Source organism: Mus caroli, unplaced genomic scaffold, assembly GCF_978045245.1.
Source record: "Mus caroli unplaced genomic scaffold, Mus_caroli_1 scaffold_8, whole genome shotgun sequence".
Lineage (NCBI taxonomy): Eukaryota > Metazoa > Chordata > Mammalia > Rodentia > Muridae > Mus > Mus caroli.
Window position 1 is genome coordinate 105,209,048 of NW_028227263.1, and position 22,004 is coordinate 105,231,051.

A 22,004-nucleotide genomic window follows, 5' to 3' on the forward strand; every position below is an offset into this window, starting at 1 on the left:
TAGTGGAGCATGTGTCCTTTTTACCGGTTGGGACATCTTCTGGATATATGCCCAGGAGAGGTATTGCTGGATCCTCCGGTAGTACTATGTCCAATTTTCTGAGGAACCGCCAGACTGATTTCCAGAGTGGTTGTAAAAGCTTGCAATCCCACCAACAATGGAGGAGTGTTCCTCTTTCTCAACATCCTCGCCAGCATCTGCTGTCACCTGAATTTTTGATCTTAGCCATTCTGACTGGTGTGAGGTGGAATCTCAGGGTTGTTTTGATTTGCATTTCCCTGATGATTAAGGATGTTGAACATTTTTTCAGGTGCTTCTCTGCCATTCGGTATTCCTCAGGTGAGAATTCTTTGTTCAGTTCTGAGCCCCATTTTTTAATGGGGTTATTTGACTTTCTGGAGTCCACCTTCTTGAGTTCTTTATATATATTGGATATTAGTCCCTTATCTGATTTAGGATAGGTGAAGATCCTTTCCCAATCTGTTGGTGGTTTTTTTTGTCTTATTGATGGTGTCTTTAGCCTTGCAGAAGCTTTGTAGTTTCATGAGGTCCCACTTGTCAATTCTCGATCTTACAGCACAAGCCATTACTGTTCTATTCAGGAATTTTTCCCCTGTGCCCATATCTTCAAGGCTTTTCCCCACTTTCTCCTCTATAAGTTTCAGTGTCTCTGGTTTTATGTGAAGTTCCTTGATCCACTTAGACTTGACCTTAGTACAAGGAGATAGGAATGGATCGATTCGCATTCTTCTACATGTTAACAACTAGTTGTGCCAGCACCATTTGTTGAAAATGCTGTCTTTCTTCCACTGGATGTTTTTAGCTCCCTTGTCGAAGATCAAGTGACCATAGGTGTGTGGGTTCATTTCTGGGTCTTCAATTCTATTCCATTGGTCTATTTGTCTGTCACTATACCAGTACCATGCAGTTTTTATCACAATTGCTCTGTAGTAGAGCTTTAGGTCCGGCATGGTGATTCCACCAGAGGTTCTTTTATCCTTGAGAAGAGTTTTTGCTATCCTAGGTTTTTTGTTATTCCAGATGAATTTGCAGATTGCACTTTCTAATTCGTTGAAGAATTGATTTGGAATTTTGATGGGGATTGCATTGAATCTGTAGATTGCTTTTGGCAAGATAGCCATTTTTACAATGTTGATCCTGCCAATCCATGAGCATGGGAGATCTTTCCGTCTTCTGAGATCTTCTATAATTTCTTTCTTCAGGGACTTGAAGTTTTTATTATACAGATCTTTCACTTCCTTAGTTAGAGTCACGCCAAGATATTTTATATTATTTGTGACTATTGAGAAGGGTGTTGTTTCCCTAATTTCTTTCTCAGCCTGTTTATTCTTTGTGTAGAGAAAGGCCATTGATTTGTTTGAGTTAATTTTATATCCAGCTACTTCACCGAAGCTGTTTATCAGGCTTAGGAGTTCTCTGGTGGAATTTTTAGGGTCACTTATATATACTATCATATCATCTGCAAAAAGTGATATTTTGACTTCATCTTTTCCAATTTGTATCCCTTTGATCTCCTTTTGTTGTCGAATTGCTCTGGCTAGGACTTCAAGTACAATGTTGAATAGGTATGGAGAAAGTGGACAGCCTTGTCTAGTCCCTGATTTTAGAGGGATTGCTTCAAGCTTCTCACCATTTACTTTGATGTTGGCTACTGGTTTGCTGTAGATTGCTTTTATCATGTTTAGGTATGGGCCTTGAATTCCTGATCTTTCTAAGACTTTTATCATGAATGGGTGTTGGATCTTGTCAAATGCTTTTTCCGCATCTAAGGAGATGACCATGTGGTTTTTTTCTTTGAGTTTGTTTATATACTGGATTACGTTGATGGATTTCCGTATATTGAACCATCCCTGCATCCCTGGAATGAAACCTACTTGGTCAGGATGGATGATTGTTTTGATGTGTTCTTGGATTCGGTTAGCAAGAACTTTATTGAGGATTTTTGCATCAATATTCATAAGGGATATTGGTCTGAAGTTTTCTATCTTTGTTGGGTCTTTTTGTGGTTTAGGTATCAGAGTAATTGTGGCTTCATAGAATGAGTTGGGTAGAGTACCTTCTGTTTCTATTTTGTGGAATAGTTTGTGAAGAACTGGGATTAGATCTTCTTTGAAGGTCTGATAGAACTCTGCACTAAACCCATCTGGTCCTGGGCTTTTTTTGGTTGGGAGACTATTAATGACTGCTTCTATTTCTTTGGGGGATATAGGGCTGTTTAGATCATTATCCTGATCTTGATTCAACTTTGGAACCTGGTATCTGTCTAGGAACTTCTCCATTTCATCCAGGTTCTCCAGTTTTGTTGAGTATAGCCTTTGGTAGAAGGATCTGATGGTGTTTTGGATGTCTTCAGGATCTGTTGTTATGTCTCCTTTTTCATTTCTGATTTTGTTAATTAGGATGCTTTCCCTGTGCCCTCTAGTGAGTCTGGCTAAGGGTTTATCTATCTTGTTGATTTTCTCAAAGAACCAGCTCCTTGATTGGTTGATTCTTTGAATAGTTTTTCTTGTTTCCACTTGGTTGATTTCACCCCTGAGTTTGATTATTTCCTGCTGTCTACTCCTCTTGGGTGAATTTGCTTCCTTTTGTTCTAGTGCTTTTAGGTGTGTTGTCAAGCTGCTAATGTGTGCTCTCTCTAGTTTCCTTTTGGAGGCACTCAGAGCTATGAGTTTTCCTCTTAGAAATGCTTTCATTGCGTCCCATAAGTTTGGGTATGTTGTGGCTTCATTTTCATTGAACTCTGAAAAGTCCTTAATTTCTTTCTTTATTCCTTCCTTGACCAAGGTATCATTGAGAAGAGTGTTGTTCAGTTTCCACGTGAAGGTTGGCTTTCTATTATTTATTTTGTTATTGAAGATCAGCTTTAGTCCATGGTGATCTGATAGGATGCATGGGACAATTTCAATGTTTTTGTATCTGTTGAGTCCTGTTTTGTGCCCAATTACGTGGTCAATTTTGGAGAAGGTACCATGAGGTGCTGAGAAGAAGGTGTATCCTTTTGTTTTAGGGTAAAATGTTCTGTAGATATCTGCCAGATCCATTTGATTCATAATTTCTCTTAGTTTCACTGTGTCCCTGTTTAGTTTCTGTTTCCATGATCTGTCCATTGTTGAAAGTGGTGTGTTGAAGTCTCCCACTATTATTGTATGAGGTGCAATGTGTGCTTTGAGCTTTACTAAAGTTTCTTTAATGAATGTGGCTGCCTTTGTATTTGGAGCATAGATATTCAGGATTGATAGTTCCTCTTGGAGGATTTTACCTTTGATGAGTATGAAGTGTCCCTCCCTGTCTTTTTTAATGACTTTGGGTTGGAAGTCAAACTTATCAGATATTAGAATGGCTACTCCAGCTTGTTTCTTCATGCCATTTGCTTGGAAAATTGTTTTCCAGCCTTTCATTCTGAGGTAGTGTCTATCCTTTTCTCTGAGATGAGTTTCCTGTAAGCAGCAAAATGTTGGGTCTTGTTTGTGTAGCCAGTTTGTTAGTCTATGTCTTTTTATCGGGGAGTTGAGTCCATTGATATTAAGAGATATTAAGGAAAAGTAATTGTTGTTTCCTGTTATTTTTGTTGTTAAAGTTGGCATTTTGTTCTTGTGGCTGTCTTCTTTTAGGTTTGTTGAGGGATTACCTTCTTGTTGTTTCTAGGGCGTGGTTCCTGTCCTTGTATTGGTTTTTTTCTGTTATTATCCTTTGAAGGGCTGGATTCGTGGAGAGATAATGTGTGAATTTGGTTTTGTCGTGGAATACTTTGGTTTCTCCATCTATGTTAATTGAGAGTTTGGCTGGGTATAGTAGCCTGGGCTGGAATTTGTGTTCTTTTAGTGTCTGTATAACATCCGTCCAGGATCTTCTGGCTTTCATAGTCTCTGTTGAAAAATCTGGTGTAATTCTGATAGGCTTGCCTTTATATGTTACTTGGCCTTTTTCTCTTACTGCTTTTAGTATTCTATCTTTATTTAGAATATTTGTTGTTCTGATTATTATGTGTCGGGAGGTATTTCTTTTCTGGTCCAGTCTATTTGGAGTTCTGTAGGCTTCTTGTATGTTCATGGGCATCTCTTTCTTTAGATTTGGGAAGTTTTCTTCTATAATTTTGTTGAAGATGTTTGCTGGTCCTTTGAGTTGAAAATCTTCATTCTCATCCACTCCTATTATCCGTAGGTTTGGTCTTCTCATTGCGTCCTGTATTTCTTGGATGTTTTGAGTTAGGATCTTTTTGCATTTTACATTTTCCTTGATTGTTGTGCCAATGTTCTCTATGGAATCTTCTGCACCTGAGATTCTCTCTTCCATCTCTTGTATTCTGTTGCTGATGCTCGTATCTATGGTTCTAGATTTCTTTCCTAGGGTTTCTATCTCCAGTGTTGCCTCATTTTGGGTTTTCTTTATTGTGTCTACTTCCCTTTTTAGGTCTAGTATGATTTTGTTCATTTCCATCATCTGTTTGGATGTGTTTTCCTGTTTTTCTGTAAGGACTTCTACCTGTTTGATTATGTTATCGTGTTTTTCTTTAAGGATTTGTAACTCTTTAGCAGTGTTCTCCTGCAATTCTTTAAGGGATTTTTGTGCTTTCTCTTTATTGTCTTCTGCCTGTTTAGCAGTGTTCTCCTGCATTTCTTTAAGTGTGTTATTAAAGTCCTTCTTGAAGTTCTCTATCATCATCAGGAGATATGCTTTTAAATCCGTGTCTAGCTTTTCTGGTGTGTTGGGGTGCCCTGGACTGGGCGAAGTGGGGGTGCTGGGTTCTGATGATGGTGAGTGGTCTTGGTTTCTGTTAGTAAGATTATTACGTTTACCTTTCGCCATCTGGTAATCTCTGGGGTTAGTTGTTATCGTTGTCACTGTTTAAAGATTGGAGCAGAAGCTGTGTTCCACTCACCAGCAGTCTCTAAATCCTGCGGCGGGGGTCGTGGGTAGCTGACGGTACCCCGGTGCTGGTCCAGCCGGAAGAGGCCTGTGGTCCTACACAGGCCGTTTTTCTGCTTCCCTAACTAATGCAGTCTCTGGTCCCGCGTGCAATTGGATTGGAGCAGAAGCTGTGTTCCACTCTCCAGAAGTCTTAAGATCCTGTGGTGGGTGTTGTGGGTAGCTGGTGAGTGTCAGCCGACCCTGCGCCCCAGCTGCCCCGGTGCTTTTCTGACCGGAAGAGGGTTGTGGCCCTATGTAGGCCGGATTTCTCTCTCCCCAACCAGAGCAGTCTCAGGTCCCGCGTGATTGGACTGGAACAGAAGCTGTGTTCCACTCACCAGCAGTCCCAAAATCCTGCGGCGGGGGTCGTGGGTAGCTGGCGGGTGTCAGGCAACCCTGCGCTTCCGCTACCCCGGCGCTGATCCGGCCGGATGAGGCCTGTGGCCCTACTTAGGCCGGTTTCTGCTTCCCTAACTAATGCAGTCTCAGGTCTCGCGCAATTGGATTGGAGCTGAAGCTGTGTTCCACTCACCAGCAGTCCCAAAATCCTGCGGCGGGGGTCGTGGGTAGCTGGCGGGTGTCAGGCAACCCTGCGCTCCCGCTACCCCGGCGCTGATCCAGCCGGGTGAGGCCTGTGGTCCTACTCAGGCCGGTTTCTGCTTCCCTAACTAATGCAGTCTCAGGTCCCGCGCAATTGGATTGGAGCAGAAGCTGTGCTCCACTCACCAGAAGTCTTAAGATCCTGTGGCGGGTGTGGTGGGTAGCTGGCGAGTGTCAGCCGACCCTGCACCCCAGCTGCCCCGGTGCTTTTCTGACCGGAAGAGGGTTGTGGCCCTATGTAGGCTGGATTTCTCTCTCCCCAACCAGAGCAGTCTCAGGTCCCGCGTGATTGGACTGGAACAGAAGCTGTGTTCCACTCACCAGCAGTCCCAAAATCCTGCGGCGGGGGTCGTGGGTAGCTGGCGGGTGTCAGGCAACCCTGCGCTCCCGCTACCCCGGCGCTGATCCGGCCGGATGAGGCCTGTGGCCCTACTCAGGCCGGTTTCTGCTTCCCTAACTAATGCAGTCTCAGGTCCCGCGCAATTGGATTGGAGCTGAAGCTGTGTTCCACTCACCAGCAGTCCCAAAATCCTGCGGCGGGGGTCGTGGGTAGCTGGCGGGTGTCAGGCAACCCTGCGCTCTACCCCGGCGCTGATCCAGCCGGGTGAGGCCTGTGGTCCTACTCAGGCCGGTTTCTGCTTCCCTAACTAATGCAGTCTCAGGTCCCGCGCAATTGGATTGGAGCAGAAGCTGTGCTCCACTCACCAGAAGTCTTAAGATCCTGTGGCGGGTGTGGTGGGTAGCTGGCGAGTGTCAGCCGACCCTGCACCCCAGCTGCCCCGGTGCTTTTCTGACCGGAAGAGGGTTGTGGCCCTATGTAGGCTGGATTTCTCTCTCCCCAACCAGAGCAGTCTCAGGTCCCGCGTGATTGGACTGGAACAGAAGCTGTGTTCCACTCACCAGCAGTCCCAAAATCCTGCGGCGGGGGTCGTGGGTAGCTGGCGGGTGTCAGGCAACCCTGCGCTCCCGCTACCCCGGCGCTGATCCGGCCGGATGAGGCCTGTGGCCCTACTCAGGCCGGTTTCTGCTTCCCTAACTAATGCAGTCTCAGGTCCCGCGCAATTGGATTGGAGCTGAAGCTGTGTTCCACTCACCAGCAGTCCCAAAATCCTGCGGCGGGGTTCGTGGGTAGCTGGCGGGTGTCAGGCAACCCTGCGCTCTACCCAGGCGCTGATCCAGCCGGGTGAGGCCTGTGGTCCTACTCAGGCCGGTTTCTGCTTCCCTAACTAATGCAGTCTCAGGTCCCGCGCAATTGGATTGGAGCAGAAGCTGTGCTCCACTCACCAGAAGTCTTAAGATCCTGTGGCGGGTGTTGTGGGTAGCTGGCGAGTGTCAGCAGACCCTGCGCCCCAGCTGCCCTGGTGCTTTTCTGACCGGAAGAGGGTTGTGGCCCTATGTAGGCCGGATTTCTCTCTCCCCAACCAGAGCAGTCTCAGGTCCCGCGTGATTGGACTGGAGCAGAAGCTGTGTTCCACTCACCAGCAGTCCCAAAATCCTGAGGCGGGGGTCGTGGGTAGCTGGCGGGTGTCAGGCAACCCTGCGCTCCCGCTACCCTAGCGCTGATCCGGCCGGATGAGGCCTGTGGCCCTACTCAGGCCGGTTTCTGCTTCCCTAACTAATGCAGTCTCAGGTCCTGCGCAATTGGATTGGAGCAGAAGCTGTGTTCCACTCACCAGCAGTCCCAAAATCCTGCGGCGGTGGTCGTGGGTAGCTGGCGGGTGTCAGGCAACCCTGCGCTCCCGCTACCCCGGAGCTGATCCGGCCGGATGAGGCCTGTGGCCCTACTCAGGCCGGTTTCTGCTTCCCTAACTAATGCAGTCTCAGGTCCCGCACAATTGGATTGGAGCAGAAGCTGTGTTCCACTCACCAGCAGTCCCAAAATCCTGCGGCGGGGGTCGTGGGTAGCTGGCGGGTGTCAGGCAACCCTGCGCTCCTGCTACCCCGACCAAGGTATCATTGAGAAGAGTGTTTTTCAGTTTCCACGTGAAGGTTGGCTTTCTATTATTTATTTTGTTATTGAAGATCAGCCTTAGTCCATGGTGATCTGATAGGATGCATGGGAAAATTTCAATATTTTTGTATCTGTTGAGGCCTGTTTTGTGACCAATTATGTGGTCAGTTTTGGAGAAGGTACCATGAGGTGCTGAGAAGAAGGTATATCCTTTTGTTTTAGGATAGAATGTTCTGTAGATATCTGCCAGATCCATTTGATTCATAATTTCTCTTAGTTTCTCTGTGTCCCTGTTTAGTTTCTGTTTCCATGATCTGTCCATTGGTGAAAGTGGTGTGTTGAAGTCTCCCACTATTATTGTATGAGGTGCAATGTGTGCTTTGAGATTTACTAAAGTTTCTTTAATGAATGTGGCTGCCTTTGTATTTGGAGCATAGATATTCAGGATTGAATGTTCCTCTTGGAGGATTTTACCTTTGATGAGTATGAAGTGTCCCTCCCTGTCTTTTTTAATGACTTTGGGTTGGATTTCAATCTTATCAGATATTAGAATGGCTACTCCAGCTCGTTTCTTCATACCATTTGCTTGGAAAATTGTTTTCCAGCCTTTCATTCTGAGGTAGTGTCTATCTTTTTCTCTGAGATGAGTTTCCTGTAAGCAGCAAAATGTTGGTTCTTGTTTATGTAGCCAGTTTGTTAGTCTATGTCTTTTTATCGGGGAGTTGAGTCCATTGATATTAAGAGATATTAAGGAAAAGTAATTGTTGTTTCCTGTTATTTTTGTTGTTAAAGTTTGCATTCTGTTCTTGTGGCTGTCTTCTTTTAGGTTTGTTGAGGGATTACCTTCTTGTTGTTTCTAGGGCGTGGTTCCTGTCCTTGTATTGGTTTTTTTCTGTTATTATCCTTTGAAGGGCTGGATTCGTGGAGAGATAATGTGTGAATTTGGTTTTGGTGTGGAATACTTTGGTTTCTCCATCTATGTTAATTGAGAGTTTGGCTGGGTATAGTAGCTTGGGCTGGAATTTGTGTTCTTTTAGTGTCTGTATAACATCTGTCCAGGATCTTCTGGCTTTCATAGTCTCTGGTGAAAAATCTGGTGTAATTCTGATAGGCTTGCCTTTATATGTTACTTGGCCTTTTTCTCTTACTGCTTTTAGTATTCTATCTTTATTTAGAATATTTGTTGTTCTGATTATTATGTGTCGGGAGGTATTTCTTTTCTGGTCCAGTCTATTTGGAGTTCTGTGGGCTTCTTGTATGTTCATGGGCATCTCTTTCTTTAGATTTGGGAAGTTTTCTTCTATAATTTTGTTGAAGATGTTTGCTGGTCCTTTGAGTTGAAAATCTTCATTCTCATCCACTCCTATTATCCGTAGGTTTGGTCTTCTCATTGTGTCCTGTATTTCTTGGATGTTTTGAGTTAGGATCTTTTTGCATTTTACATTTTCCTTGATTGTTGTGCTGATGTTCTCTATGGAGTCTTCTGCACCTGAGATTCTCTCTTCTATCTCTTGTATTCTGTTGCTGATGCTCGTATCTATGTTTCTAGATTTCTTTCCTAGGGTTTCTATCTCCAGTGTTGCCTCATTTTGGGTTTTCTTTATTGTGTCTACTTCCCTTTTTAGGTCTAGTATGGTTTTGTTCATTTCCATCATCTGTTTGGATGTGTTTTCCTGTTTTTCATTAAGGACTTCTACCTGTTTGATTAGGTTATCCTGTTTTTCTTTAATGATTTGTAACTCTTTAGCAGTGTTCTCCTGCAATTCTTTAAGGGATTTTTGTGCTTCCTCTTTACTGTCTTCTACCTATTTACCAGTGTTCCTTTGTATTTCTTTAAGTGTGTTATTAAGGTCCTTCTTGAAGTCCTCTACCATCATCAGGAGATATGCTTTTAGATCCGTGTCTAGCTTTTCCGGTGTGTTGGGGTGCCCTGGACTGAGCGAAGTGGGAGTGCTGGGTTCTGATGATGGTGAGTGGTCTTGGTTTCTGTTAGTAAGATTATTATGTTTACCTTTCGCCATCTGGTAATCTCTGGGGTTAGTTGTTGTCGTTGTCACTGTTTAAAGATTGGAGCAGAAGCTGTGTTCCACTCTCCAGAAGTCTTAAGATCCTGTGGCGGGTGTTGTGGGTAGCTGGGGAGTGTCAGCCGACCCTGGGCCCTAGCTACCCTGGTGCTTTTCTGACCAGAAGAGGCTTGTGGCCCTACGTAGGCCGGATTTCTGCCTCCCCAACCAAAGCAGTCTCAGGTCCCGCGTGATTGGACTGGAGCAGAAGCTGTGTTCCACTCACCAGCAGTCTCAAAATCCTGTGGCGGGGGTCGTGGTAGCTGGCGAATGTCAGCCGACCCTGCGCTCTAGCTACCCCAGTCCTGATCCGGCCGGATGAGGCCTTTGGCCCTACTCAGGCCGGTTTCTGCTTCCCTAACTAATGCAGTCTCAGGTCCCACGCACAATTGGATTGGAGCAGAAGCTGTGTTCCACTCACCAGAAGTCTTAAGATCCTGTGGCGGGTGTTGTGGGTAGCTGGCGAGTGTCAGCCGACCCTGCGCCCTAGCTACCCCGGTGCTTTTTCTACTGATGCTTCTTATAACCTGGGTTTAAAAGAGTTGAGGGCCAGGGATCCATACTGAATGTTGTTAGGGTTCCTCAGGAGAAGATAGTATATCAGTGAGAGAGGAGACCTCGGCATCACTGTCAGGGGATTCACAAAGCTCTGTGTAACTAGCAGTCGGGTTGGTTCTTCATTTATACTGGTTCCACAGAAGAAAGACAGCCTAATGATTATCCAAGAAATACGGATGATATCATTTTGTCTCCAGACATGTTTTTCATTTTTCATTATATCCTTGAGGTTAGAAGTTCAATCAAAATTAGAAAGTACAAATAGAAGAGATTTTATTTTATTATCTACCCTAGAACCCAATTCAAAGAATTTAAGGAATGTCTCCAGCAAAGCAAACGTATTTATCGTAGGACAGCCTGCATTTGAGCTTGCAGTATTTTGCTCGACACAAAGAAATAACTGAACTGGTTGTTACATGAATAGTAAATACTAATGTGTAATGTTTTTATTTATATAATTTTAATGTGTTTACTGTTAAATAGTAAAAGTTTATTCTAGTCCATCTATCTTATTTACTGAGTTCTATCCCTCCACGTTTATTATATGGTATACGATTCCCTGTGCTTAGACTACATTTTCAGAGAGCTCTAGGTGTTACCAATTCTCCTGGCCAGTAAGAGTTTGTCTAATATTTCTAAGTTTAACCTGTTCCACCTATAATATTTGGGTTTGCCTAGGGTATATACCCAAGAAGATCCCTAGAGTCATGGCCCCATTAAGAATTTTCTCGGTTTGTGCTTATTCATGCTTATCATGCTCTCTGGAACATAAGAACAATTCCGAATGGGACCAAGTAAAATTATTTCCATAAAAAGCAGAAGGAATAGTAAGTTTTTGACTTTACTAACTATTTAGACATAATTTTCTCAGGAAACAATATGTAATGAATCATAATACAGAAAGTTCCCAAGCATGCAAAAGACAGAGGCCAAAACTGAAAGAGAAACTGAATGACAGTGATGCAGGCATTTGGTTTACCTTTGCTGGAACTGTGACACAGCTGTCCTGGTTTCATGACTTTCACTATTTCTATTGGAAATGGGTGTGTCAAATGAGATTCTTTGTAGTGCTTAAAAAATCTTTTATTAATTCTTATGTTTTAAAACATATATTTTTGTATTTCTTTTAGTTTCACCCTTTCCTAAAGAACACGATAATGAAAAGTCATGTCAAAAGACACAGAGCAACACATGGGGGAGGAAACTTAGATGCACAGTATGACATTCTTAATTTTTGGAATTTTCCAAGTGGTCTTGGATTAAAGGTGAAAGTAGGAACCTATTCTCTAAATGCTCTGCAAGGTCTACAGTTCTCTTTATGTGAACAGATGATACAGTGGCCTATAGGGTTTACAAAGGTGAGTTGTGACTTCTCTTACTGCTCTAACCTTTCATAAAAACTAAGGTAATTCTCAGTATGTCATGATCATTGAACTCTCAATCAATACCAATAAACTCATAAGGATCTTCACAAAAGCAACAGAGGAGAGGGCAGGTTGATTTTGCTGACTCTGTGAGCACTCATTATATTGTCAGAAAAGGATGTTTTAAAAGGCAGAGGAGGTGATGACAACATGTTCATAGACCAGAAATACAGTGAAATTAGAAATCAAAAATATGTTTGCTCACTCCTATCGCCTTTTAATTCTGTGAGTGACAGTGAAATGCTGACCCCCAACTTTTGGTGGTTTTTCTTATCTCTGGTAGGTGCAAGCATAAAATTACTCATGGAAATGCCTAAGATTTACTTCCACGATGAATCCAAGACCTGTAAAATTGTCAGTCAATATTAACAACCACTTTTAATATAAAAGTTCCCACTAGTAGCCATTAATCATAGAGACACATTAAATCTAAATGCATATCATGACTTTCTTGAACACTACTTTAAATACCTATACTTACTTATCAACGTCTTCAGGTTTGACCCAGATTTTAAATATGTGGGTTATGCAGCCCAAAACCTGGTAAAAATAGCAATATCAAAACCTGTTACCTTCATATGCAGGTGTAAACATTTGAAAAGTAACTACTTAATTATACTCAGAAATGCTCTATTTACTCAAAATTTCCAGAGAAGCCCAGTAATTTGCTAATATATTTAATTTCTCTTAGATTCCTCAGTCTGTGTGCAGTGAGAGCTGTAGGCCTGGATTCAGGAAAGCTGCCCAGGAAGGCAAGGCTGTCTGCTGCTTTGATTGCACTCCCTGTGCAGACATTGAGATTTCCAATGAGACAGGTAAATACCGGCTTACATAAAAGGTTTCAGCTTGTCCACAGGAGTGTGCTATATCTAAGGCAATGGGAAAATACTGGAGATAAGTAAGACATTATCTCTTATTCCATTATTAGAAATTTAAGCATTGATCACACACTAGATATTGAAATCATCCTTGACTTATATTGAAGATCCATTGTATATATTTTTCCCACAAATTAATGGTCTGTTTCATTTCACCATGGACACAGTGTTTTTAGCACCATTTCTTTATATTTTCAAACAATCCTCACTCACGTGCAGGATTCACTTAATACTTGGATTCCTCACATCTTCTATTTATCTTTATTTCAAGTACAGGGATTGTTGTTGTTGTTTTTATTGTTGTTTTATACATTAGGTGACTATGAAGTTAGGTTTGATTTCTCCAGTACATATATTTTTTAATTAGATATTGTCTTTATTTATATTTCAAATGTTATCCTCTTTCCTAGTTTTCCCTCTGAAAATCCCCTATCCCTTCCTGCCTCCCCCTGCTCCCCAACCAACCCACTCCCATTCCTGGTCCTGGCATTCCCCTATACTGGGGCATAGAACCTTCACAGGACCAAGGGCCTCTCCTCCCACTGATAACTGAGTAGGCCATCCTCTCCTACAGATATAACTAGAGCCACAAGTTCCACCATGTGTTTTCTTTGATTGGTGGTATAATTCGAAGGAGCTCTGAGGGTATCCAGTACATATATTTAATCTCTGTCATTGCTAAGTTTCTTTTGTTTATATGTATTTCATGTTAGATATTCATGTAAAATGTTTGTCTACTTTTTGTTGACCATAGATTATTTTCTCACATATATAATCTGACTATATTTTCCCTCACTCCATTTTTCCAGATTTCTTTACATCTCCTCTCTCATCCACATCTACTCCTTATTTGTCTCTCATTAGAATTGAGCATGTTTCTATAGCAACAAAACAGAATAAAATAAAGTATAATAATATTTTTTAAAAATTTGAAGCTATAGAAGAAAAGACAGTAGAAAAATAGAAATTCCAAGAGAGCACTCAAGAATCAGAGACTCACTTGCGTAAGGGTCCCATAAAATCCCTACACTGAAATCTCTAGTATATATATGCAGAGGACCTAGTGCAGACCTCTGTAGGCACTGTGATTCCTGCTGCATTTTCTGTGTGTTCATGTAAGCATTGCATATTTGTTATAGAAAGTATTGTTCTTCTGGTGTCCTCTGTCTCATCTGACTCCCATACACTTTTGCTACATTTTCTTTGACGTGTTCGGAACTTTGAAAGGAAGGAATAGATGTAGAGACACCTCACCTGGAGCTGTCGATTGTTTTCTCTCTCTCTCTCTCTCTCTCTCTCTCTCTCTCTCTCTCTCTCTCTCTGTGTGTGTCTCTCTTTCTGTCTGTCTTTCTCTCTGTGTGTATATGTGTGTGTTTGTGTGTGTGTCTCACATATTATCTGGATTGTGTTTTTGTATTTACTACTTTCTGCTGTAGGAATAAAGAATGAAGCCTATCTGATGACTGCTGAATATTTCATTGATCTATGAGCATGGTAGAATATATTTAGAAGTCGCATTTTGATATGAGTTGTTTTGGTTTTACCTGATGTCTTTGATCTATATAGTTGCTGGTTCCTGGTTTGCTCAAATACAGTCAGGAATGATTTTAATCCCATGGAGTCAAATCAGACATTGGTTGGTTACTCCCTCAAGGCTTATACTACCAATATCCTACCATCATTTGAGGGTAGGATTAAACATGTAGTAAAAGTTTTGTGCCAGAGCCTGACAAATACAGAGGTGGATACTCCCAGCCAATCATTGAACTGAGCACTGAGTTCCCAAAGGAGGACTTAGAGAATAAACTGAGGGAGCTGAAGGTGTTTGCAATACCATAGGAAGAACAACAATATTCACCAACCAGATCACCCCAGAGTTTCCAGGGACTAAACCACCAACCAAGGAGTTCACATGGAGTGATCCATGGCTTCAGACATATATGTCGCAGAGAATTGTCTTGTCGGTCATCACAGGGAAGACAGGCACTTAGTCCTGTGAAGGCTTGATGCATCAGTGTAGCGGAGTGCCAAGGCAGGGAGTTGAGAGTGTGTAGGTGGATGGAGGAGCAACTCATAACCTCTGAGTATTAATACTCCATTATGTAAATGTATCATATTTGTGGTATTCATTCTTCTGTTGGAGAAAATCTAGGTTGTTTTGATTATCTTGTTTTTGTAACTAGAACAGTAATGGACATAATCAAATGTCCTGGTGGTAGGATGATTCATAGTTTGGGTATATTCCCAAGAGAAGTTAAGCTGGATCTTGAGGTAGGCTGATTTCCATCTTTCTGCAGAAATATTATACTGATATTCATAGTGGCTATACAAGTTTGCTCTCCCACCAATACTGCAAGCGTGTTCTCGTTACTCCAGATCCTTGTCAGAATGAGCTACCAATTATATTGTTGTTCTTACACATCCTGACAGTTATAAGAAATGTCAAGTGAGTTTTGATGCATAGAATATACTCCTGTGTGCTTTCTTTCCTAAATTCCTTTCAGTTCCTCCTCAGTTTACCAAACACACATCCATACTTTTTCTTTCTATGTCTCATTAGAATACAAAAGACACATACTGTATAGTGAAAAAATACAATAAAAAGTCAACAAACTTGAATAAAATAAAGAAATAAAGAAATGCCCAAAGTAAAATTGCAAGAATCACATGCAGACATTCTCTCTTTCTCTCTCTCTCTCTCTCTCTCTCTCTCTCTCTCTCTCTCTCTCTCTCTCTCTCTCACACACACACACACACACACACACACACATACACACACACACATACATACATACACACACAAACACAGCACACACACACACACACACACACACACACACACACACACACACAAACATTTTTCCACTTAGACATCCCATAAAACAAAATCAGAAACTGCAACATATACTCAACGACCTGAAAGGTTAAAAAAAATTAAACAGAGCATTGTGAGACAGTAAAAGCTTCCAATATCCCAGAGAATTAATTTTGTATTGGCTATCAGCAATGGGGCTGATGTTTAAGTTTTAATTGATTACACTGTGTAAATCTATTGAAAAATACAATTTTCATTGCCAGCAGTTATTATTTTAGAATAGCTTTTTTGGAAGTGATGGGACTTGTGTATAGTTGCCAATACTGCACAGAGAACTTGTCTGGCTTAAACATATACCACACATTTACATGCTACCGGTCTCTCTGTGATTTCATACCTTATAAAATCCTGGTGTGTAGAGAAGACTTTCTTTCATCTGTGACCTCCCTCATAACTCTTTTTTTAAACTATTTTTTATTACGTATTTTCCTCAATTGCATTTTCAATGCTAACCCAAAAGTTCCCCCATACCCTTCCCCCCAATTCCCTACACACCCATTCCCATTTTTTTGGCCCTGGCATTCCCCTGTACTGGGGCATATAAAGTTTGTGTGTCCAATGGGCCTCTCTTTCCAGTGATGGCCGATTAGGCCATCTTTTGATACATATGCAGCTATAGTCAAGAGCTCCGGGGTACTGGTTAGTTCAGAATGTTGTTGCACCTACAGGGTTGCAGATCTCTTTAGCTCCTTGGGTACTTTCTCTAGCTCCTCCATTGGGAGCCCTGTGATCCATGCAATAGCTGATTGTGAGCATCCACTTCTGTGTTTGCTAGGCCCCGGCATAGTCTCACAAGAGACAGCTATATCTGGGACCTTTCAGCAAAATCTTGCTAGTGTATGCAATGGTGTCAGCATTTGGAAGCTGATTATGGGGTGGATCCCTGGATATGGTAGTCTCTAGATCGTCCATTCTTTCGTCACAGCTCAAAACTTTGTCTCTGTAACTCCTTCCATGGGTGTTTTGTTCCCAATTCTAAGAGAGGACACAGTGTCCACACCTTGGTCTTCGTTCTTCTTGAGTTTCATGCGTTTAGCAAATTGTATCTTATATCTTGGGTATCCTAAGTTTTGGGCTAATATCCACTTATCAGTGAGTACATATTGTGTGAGTTCCTTTGTGATTGTATTACCTCACTCAGGATGATGCCCTCCAGGTCCATCCATTTGCCAAGGAATTTCATAAATTAATTTTTTTAATAGCTGAGTAGTACTCCATTGTGTAAATGTACCACATTTTCTGTATCCATTCCTCTGTTGAGGGGCATCTGGGTTCTTTCCAGCTTCTGGCTATTATAAATAAGGCTGCTATGAACATAGTGGAGCATGTGTCCTTCTTATCTGTTGGGACATCTTCTGGATATATGCCCCGGAGAGATGTTGCTGGATCCTCCAGTAGTACTATGTCCACTTTTTGAAGGAACTGCCAGACTGATTTCCAGAGTGGTTGTACAAGCTTGCAATCCCACCAACAATGGAGGAGTGTTCCTCTTTCTCCACATCCTTGCCAGAATCTGCTGTAGCCTGAATTTTTGATCTTAGCCATTCTGACTGGTGTGAGGTGGAATCTCAGGGTTGTTTTGATTTGCATTTCTCTGATGATTAACGATGTTGAACATTTTTTCAGGTGCTTCTCTGCCATTCGGTACCCCTCAGGTGAGAATTCTTTGTTCAGTTCTGAGCCCCATATTTTAATGGGGTTATTTGATTTTCTGGAGTCCACCTTCTTTTTTTTTTTTTTTTTTAATTGGATATTTTCTTTATTTGCATTTCAAATATATTCCCCTTTCTAGGTCTCTCTCACCTTTGGAGATCCTGTATCCCCTCCCCCTGCCTCTATAAGTGTTTTCCCCCACCCACTCACCCACTCTTTTTTTTTTTAATATTTTTATTACATATTTTCCTCAATTACGTTTCCAATGCTATCCCAAAAGTCCCCCATAGCACCCCCCACTTCCCTACCCACCCATTCCCATTCTTTTGGCCCTGGCATTCCCCTATATTGGGGCATATAAAGTTTGCGAGTCCAATGGGCCTCTCTTTCCATTGATGGCTGACTAGGCCATCTTTCGATACATATGCAGCTAGAGACAAGAGCTCCGGGGTTCTGGTTAGTACATCATGTTGTTCCAACAATAGGGTTGCAGATCTCTTTAGCTCCTTGGGTACTTTCTCTAGCTTCTCCATTGGGAGCCCTGTGATACATCCAATAGCTCACTGTGAACATCCACTCCTGTGTTTGCTAGGCCCCAGCATCGTCTCACAAGAGACAGTTATATTTGGGTCCTTTCAGCAAAATCTTGCTAGTGTATGCAATGATGTCAGCGTTTAGAAGTTGATTATGGGATGGATCCCTGGATACGGCAGTCTCTAAATGGTCCATCCTTTCATCACCGCTACGAACTTTGTCTCTGTAACTCCTTCCCTGGGTGTTTTGTTCCCAATTCTAAGAAGGTGCACAGTGTCCACACTTTGGTCTTCATTCTTCTTGAGTTTCATGCGTTTAGCAAATTGTATCTTAAATCTTGGGTATCCTAAGTTTTGGGCTAATATCCACTTATCAGTGAATACATATTGTGTGAGTTCTTTTGTGATTGTGTTACTTCACTCAAGATGATGCCCTCCAGGTCCATCCATTTGGCTAGGAATTTCATAAATTCATTCTTTTTAATAGCTGAGTAGTACTCCATTGTGTAAATGTACCATAATTTCTGTATCCATTCCTCTGTTGAGGGACATCTGGGTTCTTTCCAGCTTCTGGCTATTATAAATAGGGCTGCTATGAACATAGTGGAACATGTGTCCTTTTTACCGGTTGGGACATCTTCTGGTTATATGCCCAGGAGAGGTATTGCTGGATCCTCCGGAAGTACTATGTCCAATTTTCTGAGGAACCGCCAGACTGATTTCCAGAGTGGTTGTACAAGCTTGCAATCCCACCAACAATGGAGGAGTGTTCCTCTTTCTCCACATCCTCGCCAGCAACTGCTGTCACCTGAATTTTTGATCTTAGCCATTCTGACTGGTGTGAGGTGGAATCTCAGGGTTGTTTTGATTTGCATTTCCCTGATGATTAAGGATGTTGAACATTTTTTCAGGTGTTTCTCTGCCATTCGGTATTCCTCAGGTGTGAATTCTTTGTTCAGTTCTGAGCCCCATTTTTAAATGGGGTTATTTGACTTTCTGGAGTCCACCTTCTTGAGTTCTTTATATATATTGGATATTAGTCCCTTATCTGATTTAGGATAGGTGAAGATCCTTTCCCAATCTGTTGGTGGTTTTTTTGTCTTATTGATGGTGTCTTTAGCCTTGCAGAAGCTTTGTAGTTTCATGAGGTCCCACTTGTCAATTCTCGATCTTACAGCACAAGCCATTACTGTTCTATTCAGGAATTTTTCCCCTGTGCCCATATCTTCAAGGCTTTTCCCCACTTTCTCCTCTATAAGTTTCAGTGTCTCTGGTTTTATGTGAAGTTCCTTGATCCACTTAGACTTGACCTTAGTACAAGGAGATAGGAATGGATCGATTCGCATTCTTCTACATGTTAACAACCAGTTGTGCCAGCACCATTTGTTGAAAATGCTGTCTTTCTTCCACTGGATGTTTTTAGCTCCCTTGTCGAAGATCAAGTGACCATAGGTGTGTGGGTTCATTTCTGGGTCTTCAATTCTATTCCATTGGTCTATTTGTCTGTCACTATACCAGTACCATGCAGTTTTTATCACAATTGCTCTGTAGTAGAGCTTTAGGTCCGGCATGGTGATTCCACCAGAGGTTCTTTTATCCTTGAGAAGAGTTTTTGCTATCCTAGGTTTTTTGTTATTCCAGATGAATTTGCAGATTGCACTTTCTAATTCGTTGAAGAATTGATTTGGAATTTTGATGGGGATTGCATTGAATCTGTAGATTGCCTTTGGCAAGATAGCCATTTTTACAATGTTGATCCTGCCAATCCATGAGCATGGGAGATCTTTCCATCTTCTGAGATCTTCTATAATTTCTTTCTTCAGAGACTTGAAGTTTTTATCATACAGATCTTTCACTTCCTTAGTTAGAGTCACGCCAAGATATTTTATATTATTTGTGACTATTGAGAAGGGTGTTGTTTCCCTAATTTCTTTCTCAGCCTGTTTATTCTTTGTGTAGAGAAAGGCCATTGATTTGTTTGAGTTAATTTTATATCCAGCTACTTCACCGAAGCTGTTTATCAGGCTTAGGAGTTCTCTGGTGGAATTTTTAGGGTCACTTATATATACTATCATATCATCTGCAAAGAGTGATATTTTGACTTCATCTTTTCCAATTTGTATCCCTTTGATCTCCTTTTGTTGTCGAATTGCTCTGGCTAGGACTTCAAGTACAATGTTGAATAGGTATGGAGAAAGTGGACAGCCTTGTCTAGTCCCTGATTTTAGAGGGATTGCTTCAAGCTTCTCACCATTTACTTTGATGTTGGCTACTGGTTTGCTGTAGATTGCTTTTATCATGTTTAGGTATGGGCCTTGAATTCCTGATCTTTCCAAGACTTTTATCATGAATGGGTGTTGGATCTTGTCAAATGCTTTTTCCGCATCTAACGAGATGACCATGTGGTTTTTGTCTTTGAGTTTGTTTATATACTGGATTACGTTGATGGATTTCCGTATATTGAACCATCCCTGCATCCCTGGGATGAAACCTACTTGGTCAGGATGGATGATTGTTTTGATGTGTTCTTGGATTCGGTTAGCAAGAATTTTATTGAGGATTTTTGCATCAATATTCATAAGGGATATTGGTCTGAAGTTTTCTATCTTTGTTGGGTCTTTTTGTGGTTTAGGTATCAGAGTAATTGTGGCTTCATAGAATGAGTTGGGTAGAGTACCTTCTGTTTCTATTTTGTGGAATAGTTTGTGAAGAACTGGGATTAGATCTTCTTTGAAGGTGTGATAGAACTCTGCACTAAACCCATCTGGTCCTGGGCTTTTTTTGGTTGGGAGACTATTAATGACTGCTTCTATTTCTTTGGGGGATATAGGGCTGTTTAGATCATTAACCTGATCTTGATTCAACTTTGGTACCTGGTATCTGTCTAGGAACTTCTCCATTTCATCCAGGTTCTCCAGTTTTGTTGAGTATAGCCTTTGGTAGAAGGATCTGATGGTGTTTTGGATGTCTTCAGGATCTGTTGTTATGTCTCCTTTTTCATTTCTGATTTTGTTAATTAGGATGCTTTCCCTGTGCCCTCTAGTGAGTCTGGCTAAGGGTTTATCTATCTTGTTGATTTTCTCAAAGAACCAGCTCCTTGATTGGTTGATTCTTTGAATAGTTTTTCTTGTTTCCACTTGGTTGATTTCACCCCTGAGTTTGATTATTTCCTGCGGTCTACTCCTCTTGGGTGAATTTGCTTCCTTTTGTTCTAGTGCTTTTAGGTGTGTTGTCAAGCTGCTAATGTGTGCTCTCTCTAGTTTCCTTTTGGAGGCACTCAGAGCTATGAGTTTTCCTCTTAGAAATGCTTTCATTGCGTCCCATAAGTTTGGGTATGTTGTGGCTTCATTTTCATTGAACTCTAAAAAGTCCTTAATTTCTTTCTTTATTCCTTCCTTGACCAAGGTATCATTGAGAAGAGTGTTGTTCAGTTTCCACGTGAAGGTTGGCTTTCTATTATTTATTTTGTTATTGAAGATCAGCTTTAGTCCATGGTGATCTGATAGGATGCATGGGACAATTTCAATGTTTTTGTATCTGTTGAGTCCTGTTTTGTGCCCAATTACGTGGTCAATTTTGGAGAAGGTACCATGAGGTGCTGAGAAAAAGGTGTATCCTTTTGTTTTAGGGTAAAATGTTCTGTAGATATCTGCCAGATCCATTTGATCCATAACTTCTGTTAGTTTCACTGTGTCCCTGTTTAGTTTCTGTTTCCATGATCTGTCCATTGGTGAAAGTGGTGTGTTGAAGTCTCCCACTATTATTGTATGAGGTGCAATGTGTGCTTTGAGATTTACTAAAGTTTCTTTAATGAATGAGGCTGCCTTTGTATTTGGAGCATAGATATTCAGGATTGATAGTTCCTCTTGGAGGATTTTACCTTTGATGAGTATGAAGTGCCCCTCCCTGTCTTTTTTGATGACTTTGGGTTGGAAGTCAATCTTATCTGATATTAGAATGGCTACTCCAGCTTGTTTCTTCAGACCATTTGCTTGGAAAATTGTTTTCCAGCCTTTCATTCTGAGGTAGTGTCTATCTTTTACTCTGAGATGAGTTTCTTGTAAGCAGCAAAATGTTGGGTCTTGTTTGTGTAGCCAGTTTGTTAGTCTATGTCTTTTTATCGGGGAGTTGAGTCCATTGATATTAAGAGATATTAAGGAAAAGTAATTGTTGTTTCCTGTTATTTTTGTTGTTAAAGTTGGCATTCTGTTCTTGTGGCTGTCTTCTTTTAGGTTTGTTGAGGGATTACCTTCTTGTTGTTTCTAGGGCGTGGTTCCTGTCCTTGTATTGGTTTTTTTCTCTGTTATTATCCTTTGAAGGGCTGGATTCGTGGAGAGATAATGTGTGAATTTGGTTTTGTCGTGGAATACTTTGGTTTCTCCATCTATGTTAATTGAGAGTTTGGCTGAGTACAGTAGCCTGGGCTGGAATTTGTGTTCTTTTAGTGTCTGTATAACATCTGTCCAGGATCTTCTAGCTTTCATAGTCTCTGGTGAAAAATCTGGTGTAATTCTGATAGGCTTGCCTTTATATGTTACTT

The 22,004-nt window shown here is 41.6% G+C and overlaps 1 protein-coding gene across 1 annotated transcript in view; it reads left to right on the forward strand.

Moving 5' to 3' along the window:
* LOC110287703 (vomeronasal type-2 receptor 116-like) overlaps positions 1-22,004 on the forward strand; it is a 102,883-nt gene that overhangs the window by 62,119 nt on the left and 18,760 nt on the right. The window contains 2 exon segments of the mRNA XM_085841839.1: positions 11,232-11,459; positions 12,217-12,340. Of these exon segments, the coding sequence (XP_085697965.1) occupies positions 11,232-11,459; positions 12,217-12,340 (352 nt within the window).